Genomic DNA, 12,266 nt, shown 5'->3' with positions numbered 1-12,266 from the left:
CTTAACTGCAGCACAGGGGATCTAGTTCCCTGACCAGGGATTGAACACAGACTCCTGTACTGGAAGCACAGAGTCTCAGCCAGTGGACCACTAGGGAAGTTCCTGCCAGATGTCACTTTCACACATACATTTTTCTGATTTTAGGTTCCTCCAGTAAGAGTACAGGAGACTCAAAAGGGGAGTAGAGAGGAAATTTAAAAATCATGCAACATTGTTAAAATATGGATTCATCCTGATTTCTGAATTTTTATAGCACCTAGTAGGAAAGAAGGTGGCTCAGCTGGTAAAGAATCCACCTACAATGAGGGAGACCTGGGTTCGATCCCTGGGTTGGAAACATCCCCTGGAGAAGGGAAAGGCTACCCACTCCAGTATTCTAGCCTGGAGATTTCCACAGACTGTATAGTCCATGGGGTCGCAAAGAGTTGGACACGACTGAGTGACTTTCGGTAGGGAAGAAAGAAGAAATTTATATGAACTTAGCAGGTTAGGATCATGCATAAGGTAGGTTAAAACACAGATTAACGGGTGCTGTCCCCAGAGCCTCTCAGTGTGTCTGGGGTGGGGTCTGAGAAGCTGCATTTCCAGCAAGTTTCCAGGTGATGCTGACACTGCTTGTCTTGGAATTGCACTTTGAGAAACACTATTTTAGACTACTGGGCTTCCCTGGTGGCTCAGATGGTAAAGGATCTGCCTCATGCAGGAGACCTGGGTTTGATCTCTGGGTTGGGAAGATCCCCTGGAGAAGGGAATGGCAACCCATGCCAGTATTCTTGCCTGGAGAATTCCATGGACAGAGGACTATTACTACTTAGACTAAGTACCTGATTACTTAGACTATTAAGTACTTGAGTTGGGATTCAGGCCATACAGCTAGAGTACTGAGGCATTAAGAACAGTTTTCATCTGATCTTTGGAAAGTTTTGGTGTAGTAGCTTATGTATGGAAGAAGAAGTGGTAGTCACTCAGTTGTGTCTGACTCTCTGTGACCCCATGGACTGTAGCCCGTCCGGCTCCTCTGTCCATGGAATTCTTCAGGCAAGAATACTGGAGTGGGGAGCCATTCCCTTCTCCAGGGGATCTTCCCAACCCAGGGACTGAACCCAAGTCTCCTGCACTGCAGGTGGAGTCTTTACCATCTGGGCCACCAGGGAAGCCCAGCTCAAGTACATCCTACCTCAATTTTCTCTCCCTGCTTAGTTTGAAATTCTCTTAGAAGAGAATTCTCTTGAAATTTTCAAGGTAACATTAGAATAAAATTTTTTATGTCAGGATGGGGTGACTTAGACACAATGTGGACACATACAAATCCAAATGATTTAGACCAGGAGTCCCCAGATCAAATGGCTCAGACGTCAGACAGGTCAGAAACTTAATACAAGTGAATGAAGTCGATAGTATCTTGAGGAGGACTGGGGTGGTCAGATCTGAAGAGACCAGCTTCTACTCTGGAGTGGTCAGATCTGAAGAGACCAGCTTCTACTCAGCTCCAGACAACCTATCAATCAAAAATGGATCTTGGCTCTAAAAAAGAACGCATCTGAGTCAGTTCTAATGAGGTGGATGAAACCGGAGCCTATTACTTAAGAGTGAAGTGAGTCAGAAAGAGAAACAGCAACATCAAAACCAATTCACCAATACAAACACCAACACACCAACGCATATATATGGAATTTAAAAAGACGGTAATGACAACCCTATATGCAAGGCAGCAAAGAGACACAGATATAAAGAACAGACTTTTGCACTATGTGGGAGAAGGTGAGGGTGGGATGATTTGACAGAACAGCACTGAAACATGTATATTACCATAAGTAAAAGAGATGACCAGCGCAAGTTTGATGCATGAAGCAGGGCACTCAAAGCTGGTGCTCTGGGACAACCCAGAGGAATGGGGTGGGAGGGGGGTTCAGAATGGGGAACACATGGGCACCCGTGGCTGATTCATGTCAATGTATGGCAAAAACCACCACAATACTATAAAGTAATTAGCCTCCAATGAAAATAAATTAATTAATTTTTAGAAAGGGTCTCTTGGACTTCCTTGGTGGGCCAGTGGTTAAGAACCCACCTGCCAACACAGGGGACATGGTCCTATCCTTGGTCCTGAAAGATCCCACATGTCTTGGAGCATGCAAACTCTTCACTGCAGCACAACTACTGAGTCCACTCTCTAGGGGCCCAAAGCCACAGCCACCAAAGCCCGTGCTCCACAACAAAAGAAGCCACCACAACGAGAAGCCCACTCGCCACAACTAGAGAAAGCCTGCATGCAGCCACAAAGACTCAGTGCAGCCAAAAATGCAAAAAAAAACAAACATTTTTTTAAAAATGTAGGTCTGGGGGTTTTCCTGGTGGCTCAGTGGTAAAGAGTCCCCCTGCAAGTTTAGGAAACATAGGTCCTATCCCTGATCCGGAAAGATCCCACAAGCCTCGAAGCAGATGAGCCCGTGCATCACAACTACTAAGTCTGTGCTCTAGAGCCCGGGAGCCACAACCACTGAAGTCCAGGTGCCCTGGAGCCCGTGCCTGGCAACAAGAGAAGCCACGGCAATGCCTGCGCACTGCAGCTAGAGAGTAGCCCCTGCTTGCCACAACTAGAGAAAAGCCTGCACATCAAGGAAGTCCCAGCACAACCAAAAAGTTAATTAAAAAAAAATTTTTTTTAATGTAGGTCTGCCGGGGGCCAGCGTGAGGAATCCCGCCCGTGACAAGGTCATGGGGAAGGAAGCCTGACAAAATGCAAGGACGTCATCAGGCTTCAGAGGTTCCCCCCGGAACTTCCTGAGCATCCACCCCCCAAGACCAGAGTCTGCCTGCTTTACTGTGTTATGCTTTCCACCTATTCTTCTGTCATTAACAGGGGGCTGTCCCCCCACCACCTTTTTCTGGAAAAAATTAGAGCTTTTAGATAATAAATCTCCTGGGCATAATACGAGTGTTTCAATCCAAAAACCCCTCTGATGGCTTTCTAGCCTGCCTGTAGGACTCATACAGCTGCACATGTAATTGTTTGAGGCATCCTGACCGCAGGAGGCACAGGAAGCTTAGAACATCCTAGGAATGTAGGGGCTTCCAAGGAGTCAAAATCATTAGAATAGGACTGATTAAAGGTTTCATTTGTTGAGCCAATACTTGCTGCCAAATTTTCATATCTTTTATTTGTAGAGATAGTTGGTATATAGAAAAACAGGTAGTAGACCTGGTATTAGCAACATTAGATCTTTGAGTTAAGTACTTTCTTTGTTACAACCCACTGCACCTTTGTTCTACAGGAATGTAACTTTATTCAGTACTTTGAGGGTGATGCAGAGTAAAGAAAAAACACTTCTAGGGAAAAGGAGTTTTCTGGTTGATAGACAATTATCCAGGAAGAGAGCCATAAAAATGTTAACAGGCCTCTTGGCCAGAAGATAATGTAAACCACCTGAGACCTTTTGTATACGGGAGGGTATGCAAAAAGAAAGCCTTGTTTGTCTCAATGAGGGTCAGGACTCTGCATATTCCATTATTTCTTTATGTACAACTTGGGGTATATAAGCTGATTTTGAAAAATAGTTTTTGGAGTCTTGCACCGATGCCGGGCTTCCCCACGTCGTTCTTTTCTCCCCTTTTTTGGCTGAATTCCCATCTGAAGCGGGGAGGCTCACCATGTCTACTTACTTGCCCTGGCTGCTAAGACCCATGAAAAAGGGAGCCTAAGGCAGGGCACCCTTCGATATTCAAGTGGGCGCCGGTGGCCTAACATAGATGGTGCAAACCTCTTGTCTCGATACTATTTCTTCCTAATCTAATCTTATATCTCTAAATAAATAAGTTTTCCTCGCCTATCCGTCTCCCCTTCGAATCACCCTGGATCCACCAGGGCTAGACCCCGGCATAGGTCTTTTATGGTCAGCTCGTCCAAATTTTCAAAATAAGCTGGAGTTCCAACATTTTATGTAGAAGCTCTCAATTTTCAAACACAGGCAACTAACTTAAAATGTTTAAACACTGCATGCTGCTAAGTCACTTCAGTCATGTCCGACTCCATGCAACCCCATAGACGGCAGCCCACCAGGCTCCCCCATCCCTGGGGTTCTCTAGGCAAGAACACTGGAGTGGGTTGCCATTTCCTTCTCCAATGCATGAAAGTGAAAAGTGAAAGTGAAGTTGCTCAGTTGTATCCAACTCGTAGTGACCCCATGGACTGCAGCCCACCAGGCTCCTCTATCCATAGGATTTTCCAGGCAAGAGTACTGGAGTGGGGTGCCATTGCCTTCTCCAAACACTGCATAGGGCACACAAAAAGGTATGTGAGCTGGATGATGCGAGGTCATAACTTCTGGTAAGTCTCAGAACTTTCCTCCTGCACCAGCCAGGAAGAATACACGTTGGGCAATGTTCTAATCGAGTTTAGTCTCTGTGCTCATAGGCGCACTCGCCCCAGTGGTCATCTGCTTCATCAATAAAAAGCTCTCTTTCTCTAAAGACCTACTAAAGCCCTTGTGCATAAGTAGCTTGCCCATCCAAATAAATTCTCTGCCAGTGATCTGAGTTTGGGAAAATGATAGCAGAGAGGGATGAGTTCTTCAAACACAGGAACTGCTGATCCCAAATTAATGACTGAAGTGACCGGAATCTCAGGATCACTAACTAGACCTGGACACTACTGATCTGAGGATTCTCAAACATCCTGTCACAACGGTGATGTGATTTGGCACCTGGAAACTGTTTCACTTACTGAAAAAATCAGTCCTTTCAGAGATGTCTAAGACAACTGCAGAGGCAAGGTGGAATAGCAAACCTGAGGATTCACGACTCCTGGGTCTACTCTAATTAATGATGGCAGCCTGGAACACTGTCTTAAGAAGGATTCTGAAGCTGAATCCTGACACGGTGGAAAACCATGACTGCCAAAGACCTAGAAGAGAGAAGTGGCAGCAGACAGACCTCTGGTTTAACAGGTACACTTGTGTTCACCAAATCTAGCTTTCCTATAGTGTATCAATATAGCAACCAATATAATATTTTCAAAACATAAGTAGGATCAAGTCACATCTTGCCAGTAGCTTTCCATTTTACTCAGAGTAAAAGCTGAAGTTATTATTATTACACAAAAAGCCCTATGTTATTTGCCTCGTTATACCTGATCTCATTTCCTGCTACAGCATGTCCCCTTGATGCCACTCCAGACATTACCATTCACTTCACTATTCTGCCAACACACTAAGCAAATCGCTGCCTCGGGACTTTACACTTGCTATTCCAGCCACTCTGGATGGTCACAAAGTTCAGTCTCTTATCTTCTTACCAATGAGACCTTCCTCAACTCCTTATTTAAAACTGCGACATATTCACACTCACACACAGTCCCCTGCCCCTGCTTTTCCCCTTCCCTTCCCCACCAATCTCTCTCCTGCTCCATACCTTCTACAACACTTATCACTATCAGACACACTATTTTACGTTCTTGTTTTTCTTCTTCTAAAATGAACCTCCATGAGGAATGGGTTTCTGATGGTTCTGTTCACCCCTACACCCTTAGCAAAGTGTCAGGCACATACTGGTACCCGAAGAGCTAATAAATAAATGAATGAAAAAATAGATGATAACAGCAGATGATGAGTAAATCAGTGAATAAACAAACAGATGATAAAAACAAAGGAACCTGGGTCCTAACATGGGTTCAGGGACTAATAGGTTAAGTAACTTCAGGTGAGTTATTCTGGACCTCAGAAGCTTGTTATCCTTAGCTGTATAAACGTTGACATTCCTGCTACTCTACAAAAGCAGAAACTATGTTATAGAAGAATGACACCATTTCCTCTGAGCCAATTAGGAAGGCAGGAGAAAGTCAGGACTGGAAAGTCTCCCCAAGTCCAAACAGAATGCCCAAACTAAGCTCTTATAAACAACAACAAAATTATGATAGAATTGACAAATATAAAAAGTAATCCTAAAGAGAAAATTCTAGAAAAGGAATGCAGACCCGTTAGCTTATTTTTTTCCACTTTTTTTTTTTTTTACTGACTCTACTCACTAAATCTCTGCAAACATTAACAAGTGTCTGTGGTTAAAGGAGAATGTTCCACAGCACAAAAAGGAAAAACACACCCAGTTTTTCATAGGAAACTTTGGAATGATTTAATATTCATCCTCAGACAAAATTCAGAATAATCCTCTCAGAGAGCCTAATATTAAGATAGTGGTTAACCAAACAACAAAGACACAATAAAGCAGCACTAATTTCCCTCTGGTCTAATTCTTAAATATAAAATCACAAGCCCAGATAGACTATGAAAGACAGTGCATCTTCATCGGATGACTGAGTATTTCTTTTACTGTTAACAATTTCAAACTCAACTAAAGGAAAAATGGCAAGTGAGGAAATAATTATTAAAGCTGCTTTGGATGGTCACAAAAAACGGTGCCACTAATTGGGGGTCCTTGGAACGGCTCAAATGTCAGTCAAAATGTTGTCTCGAGACCCTGGAGGCCCTCGGGACAGGAGCTGCTGCCAGGGGCATTCAGAGGAGGTGTGAGCTGCACAAGAAAATGCTCAAGCACTTTGCACTTTGAGAGAAACAACAGAATTGGATGTGTGATCTTTCAAACAGCTTTCCCCAGCAGACATGACCATCTGCTTCCAACTCTACTTACGAACTCATAGTCTCCATCCTGGGGAACTTTCCAATCTGAAGAGTTCTGCAATGGGCCAGGGACACTCTTGCCGAAGCTGTTGATCTGATTTTCCTTTTCTTTTTGTTCAAAGTATTCAAGGAACGACGGTCTGGCAGGCTGCATGGTCTCGTCCCTTCCTGAAAACCAAGACAAATACAAGGTGAAATATACTATCTCAGATTTCAGGCAAGTTTAGTAAATGGATCTGTCTCCAGGTGGGCTACTGTTATGCAATCAGTGGCTTTTTGTTAAATCTTGAATGTTCTAGTGAAAAGTATAGGAAAATACACCCAAAAAATTCTCATTCATAATATGTTCCATAGGATTTCAGAGGATTCATGGCCCCCTCTGGGTCCCTTTTTCTAAATGGAAAGACTTGGTGATGCAATGAATCTGAGTCAGCTGCAAGTCATAGTTTTCAGATCCCTGATAATGAAGAGTTTCTATAACATTTAGACTGAAAAGAGGAGCACAAGCCAAAATATTTATTAATCATCTACATATATAATATGCACCATAGGCATTAGAGTCAGGACAGGGGATGACACCACAGACTGATTGATTTCCCTTGGCAATCTCATGATCTAATTTGACAAATGAGAAAAACAGGTCTGAAAAAGAAAGTCCAAGTATGTCACAATCCGCTTCACAAAATATTATGTAACTTTTAAAACACTGTTTACAAATGGCTTATGATAAAGTTAAGGAGGAAAAATAAAGACACAATATTATATATATAGTACAATCTCAACTCGGTAAAATTATATACATAGGGGAAAAAACATGACTAGAAAAAATATGACTAAAATGTTAATAGGATTTATCTCTGATAGCAGGATTATAGGTGATTTTACTGAATTCTTTTAAATATTTTTTCCTTGATCCAAAGTTTTAAATTTATTTTTAATTGGAGGATAATTGCTTTACAGTGCTGTGTTGGTTTCTGCCACGTAACAGTGACTCAGACCTAAGTGTACATATACTCCGCCCTCTTGAACCCCATCCCTCCTCGAGGTTGTCACAGGGCGCTGGGTCGAGCCCCCCGTGCTATGCAGCGGCTCCCGAAGCTCTCTGCTTTACACATGGGGATGCAGACGTTTCGCTGCTACTCTCGCAATCGGCCCCACCTTCTCCTCCCCCGGCTGTGTCCACAAACCCGTTATCTACATCTGCATCTCTATCCCTGTGCTGCAAACAGGTTCCTCAGTACCGTTTTTCTAGATTCCATACACATGTGTTAATATATGATATTTGTTTTTCTCCTTCTGACTCACTTCACTCTGTGAAGAAGATCGTATAGGATATTAAATAGGTAAAGTTGGCTGGAAGAGTTACATGCCCAGGAGATGGCAAGATCTTGTAAGACAGGTGGTTGGGGAAGACTGGTCGAAGGACTTAGGTGAGAAGTCCCACAGCAGGGCGGCTACAGAGTAGAACCAGTGGTTATGCAACAGCAGTTGCCATATGAGAGCAGAATACAGCAGTTACTCACTGGAACTAGTAACAACTGCAGAAAGAGCAACTTTACCCGGAATGACTTAAAAGCCTACTTAGCTGAAGGTGTACTTATTTCACAGCAATCTAATACTGGGAAGTACAGAAGCTTGTATTTTTTTCTCCAGTACTTTGCATGTGGATTTATACTGCCTTTTCCCCCAGTAACCAGGAAAAGCGACTAGAAGGTTCAGAGCTATAAGAAGTGAACAGTTAGGGGCCCAGAACATAAAGAACAGCACGTTTCTCTCCAAGCACCCTCGTTCCCTGCAGTCTTATTTCCTGACATCTGGTCAGTCCCAGTTTCAAGCCAGCATCCTGACTGCCTCTCAGATGTTTGTCTTACTTACCATCATCATTGCCAAGTTCAACAGCAGTCAATCCCAGATTTGCCCACCTCTAGATGCTGCCAGTAGCTTACTTCATTGTTGTCCCTTCATTTACTACGGATTAAACACGATATTTGCTGGGACCAGTCAATAGTTGTGTTCAATATCTGTTTTGTCTGTTCTAGGCATGATGTTAAGTGGTTTTTACACTTAATTTTTAAGTTAATTTTTTACACACTTTTAAAGTTAAATTTAATATAGTTCTGAAGGAACTGCAACAAAATAAAACTTGTGAAAATGGGGGTGTTTTGGATTTTCCAACAAGTTAGGACATGAAGTCCTTTTGATCAGTCCTTTCCTATGGAGATCACCAGAGGAGAAGTTTGGCTCAGAGACAACTCTGTAGCAAGTCTACCCATGATCCTACAAATAAAAATGGGTGTTCTGAGGGCCTCTTTGAACCAAGCAGCTGTGACAGTGCTACAGGCGGCTGACACAGGCAGTGCGCAGTGTACTTTTATACAAAATATCTTGGAACTGCCTTGGTGGTCCAGTGGTTAAGACTCAGTGCTTCTAATGCAGGGGGGATGGGTTTCTTCTCTGGTCAGGGGAACTAAGATTCTGTAGGCCACACAGTGCAGCAAAAAACAACCAACCAGAAAACACACACACACACACACACACTGGTTCAGACCAGCTGAAGAGAATAGAATAACCAGAACAAGGCAGAAAGCCTCAATGTGTATCAAACAACCGGACAGCTGTTTAGGGAAAGACTATATTTTAACCACATCTCCTATCTTCAACCAGGAAAACTCCAAATGAAAAAGAGCTCTAATTATAAAAATGGAAACCATAAGCACTAGAAGAAAACATGTGTAAATGCGATGTATTTAAAACTTGGAAGCAGAGAGAAGCCTCTACAACATGGTCTTAGATGAACCCTTCAGAAGTCAGCCCCAGCTGATCACCAAGGTTTTGAGGTGGTTTGTTACACAGCAAAAACTGACTGATTCAATATCTGAGATCTGTCTCCAACTCTTTCCATCATACCCCCCATACATCGAACTATACCTACAAGAGGAATTACAGACTTCAGGAACTGAGGTTCAAATGCAACTAACATTGACTGAATGCTTTCTAAGTTTCAGGCCCTTGGCTGGATGCTTCCACAGGATGTTGCCATCCAAGCTTCAGGAACACCATGTAAATAAAGTGGGAGGGAAGATGCCCTTGTCGGCACCTACCAAGTGCGACAGGATGTATCGTTTCCCTTTGTCTTCCATGTTTTGAGAACCCAGGTCGGAAAGATCCCCTGGAGAAGGAACTGGCAACCCACTCCAGTATTTGTGCTTGGGAAATCCCATGGACAGAAGAGCCTAGCGGGCTAGACCAGGGGGTCAGAAGAGTCGGACACAACTTAGGAACTAAACCACCACTACCACCACTATCATTTCCAATTTCTAGATGAGAAATCTGCCTAAGGTTATACAAGGATAGGATCTGAACCCTGATCATCAGGCTTCAAGGCTGCCTCTCATATTGCAAAATGCTCTAAAATCAAAATGAAAATTCTTGACATGTCCAAACTGCCATTAGGCTGAGTGTAGAAAGACTAGGGGAATGGAATTTTCCCAGTAACCTTATCTCTGGACTCTTCTTTCAGCACTCCTGAGTGAGACCATCAGGCATGCTGGACAACAGCCTGACGACATTGAACGGTGTCAGAGAACTGCTCCCAGCTGAATCAAGACAACGCTGTCCCCAGGGCTTCTGCCAGCTGGTGGGCTTTGTGTTTCAGTGTGAGCTGTGGTATTTTTCTCAGGTGTATCCCAGGAAATGAAGACGTTCCACTGAATGATAATACCAGAAACCTGAAGCCACTGGGAGAATGGACTCAATAGAAAAGTCAAACTTGGAAAATAGCCATGTCTTGCTCTGATTCTTTCATCTGATGCGAAGAAAGCCTGAATTCCTACATTATGACTGGCCCGTTTCTCTTTGTAAGCAGCACCTGGTAAGCTAAATGGATAATCTGTCAAAGTTCACAAAAGGGTAAATTCATAAGCAACTGTATCTTATATTTAGTTTTCTTTGAAAAATGCTGTGTAAAAGCAGAAGGACACAACAATCCAAAAATCATCAGCTGATGAAGGAAATAATAAAATGTGACATCTATATACAGATACACAGTGTTATTTGGAGATAAAAAAGAAATAGACACATGGTACAACATCGAGGAACCCTGAAAACAGGATGCTGAATAAAAGGAGCCAGTCACAAAAATCACAGTCTATGATTCTATTCAAATGAAATGTTCAGAATAAGCAAATGTGTAGAGACAAAAAGTAGATTAGCGGTTGCCTAGGGTTATTGGGGCAGTGAGTATTGATGGATACAGAGTTTCTTTAGAGGGTGATCAAAATGTTCAAAAATTAGATTTTGAACAAAATCAGGTATATCCATACAAATGGAATATTATTCAGCTATGAAAAGGAACGAACTATTGATATATGCTACAACATTGACGAACCCTGAACACATAAACTAAGTGAAAGAAGCCAGATACAAAGGCTGCATTTTGCATGATTCCATTTATATAACATTTTCAGAATGCTGCTGCTGCTGCTAAGTCACTTCAGTTGTGTCTGACTCTGTGTGACCCCAAAGACGGCAGCCCACCAGGCTCTCCCGTCCCTGAGATTCTCCAGGCAAGAACACTGGAGTGGGTTGCCATTTCCTTCTCCAACGCATGAAAGTGAAAAGTGAAAGTGACATCACTCAGTCCCGTCCGACTCTTAGCGACCCCACGGACTGCAGCCCACCAGGCTCCTCTGTCCATGGGATTTTCCAGGCAAGAGTACTGGAGTGGGGTGCCATTGCCTTCTCCATTTTCAGAATAGGCAAATCCTTAAGAGACAGAAAGCATATCAATGGTTGCCTTGGGATGGGGGAAAAGGGTAACAAGAAGTGACTGCTAACAGGATATTGGTTTGGGGGATAACAAAAATGTATGGAATTCAACAGTGGTTATGACTGCACAACCCTGCTAAAACATTCTTAAAACCACAGAACTGTAACCTTAAAATGGTGAATTTTATATGTGAATTATATCTCAATTAGAAAATAATAAATTAAAAAAATTAGACCATGGTGAGTCCATAAAAATTATAGACTCAAAGTGTACAGTTCAGTGAACTGTACACTTTAAATGAGTGGATTCTATATCAATAACTCAATTAAAAGAACAGAAGGACCCCTTTTCTCTATTTACTTATATTTCTGGATTTATATGAACTATAACACAATGCCAAGGCAGTCATAGCTGGGAAGAAGCTTGAACAAAGACTGAGGCCCTTCTTTTCCTTTGGAATGGCCATCTATTAGACATTAAACTTCATGCCCTTCCATTTGAAATGTTCATGTTTAAGACTGTCATTAAGTAAACCATGATGGTTAATCTACTTTTTCCTTAATTTCTATAGTCACTCTTTTCTACCTGGTCTAAACTACAGAACTGGAAAAACTCTACATTTTCTTCTCTGTTTCATGCACAAATATTTACATGAAAACAACTCAAGTAATCTCTCAAACGTTTTCTTCTAGCATGGAATAATATACCTTATCATAGGGTTATTGTTTTGTTTTTTAATCTAACTTCCATTATGTGTGTGGTTTTTGGTTTCAAGACTGGGGCACCTAAGTGCTTTACAGGTATTAACCCATCTAATGGCACAAGTTATTATCCAAGTTTCTGTATGTGGCCATATTCCTTTGAAC

General features: G+C 42.5%; 1 protein-coding gene across 4 annotated transcripts in view; it reads right to left on the bottom strand.

Annotated features, from left to right (window-relative positions):
* Nucleotides 1-12,266, bottom strand: part of STK4 (serine/threonine kinase 4) — a 122,184-nt gene that overhangs the window by 66,558 nt on the left and 43,360 nt on the right. For all 4 annotated transcript variants that reach the window (XR_011248277.1, XR_011248276.1, XM_069548637.1 and 1 more), the window contains one exon: nt 6,643-6,800. Coding sequence is in view for 2 of the 4 variants with exons in the window: in XM_069548637.1 (XP_069404738.1) it covers nt 6,643-6,800 (158 nt within the window). In the remaining 2 variants the exon portion in view is untranslated. The remainder of the gene's footprint in view (nt 1-6,642; nt 6,801-12,266) is intronic.

This window comes from Ovis canadensis, chromosome 13 (genome assembly GCF_042477335.2).
Source record: "Ovis canadensis isolate MfBH-ARS-UI-01 breed Bighorn chromosome 13, ARS-UI_OviCan_v2, whole genome shotgun sequence".
Taxonomy (NCBI): domain Eukaryota; kingdom Metazoa; phylum Chordata; class Mammalia; order Artiodactyla; family Bovidae; genus Ovis; species Ovis canadensis.
This window is presented reverse-complemented; position numbering and strand designations above follow the sequence as displayed.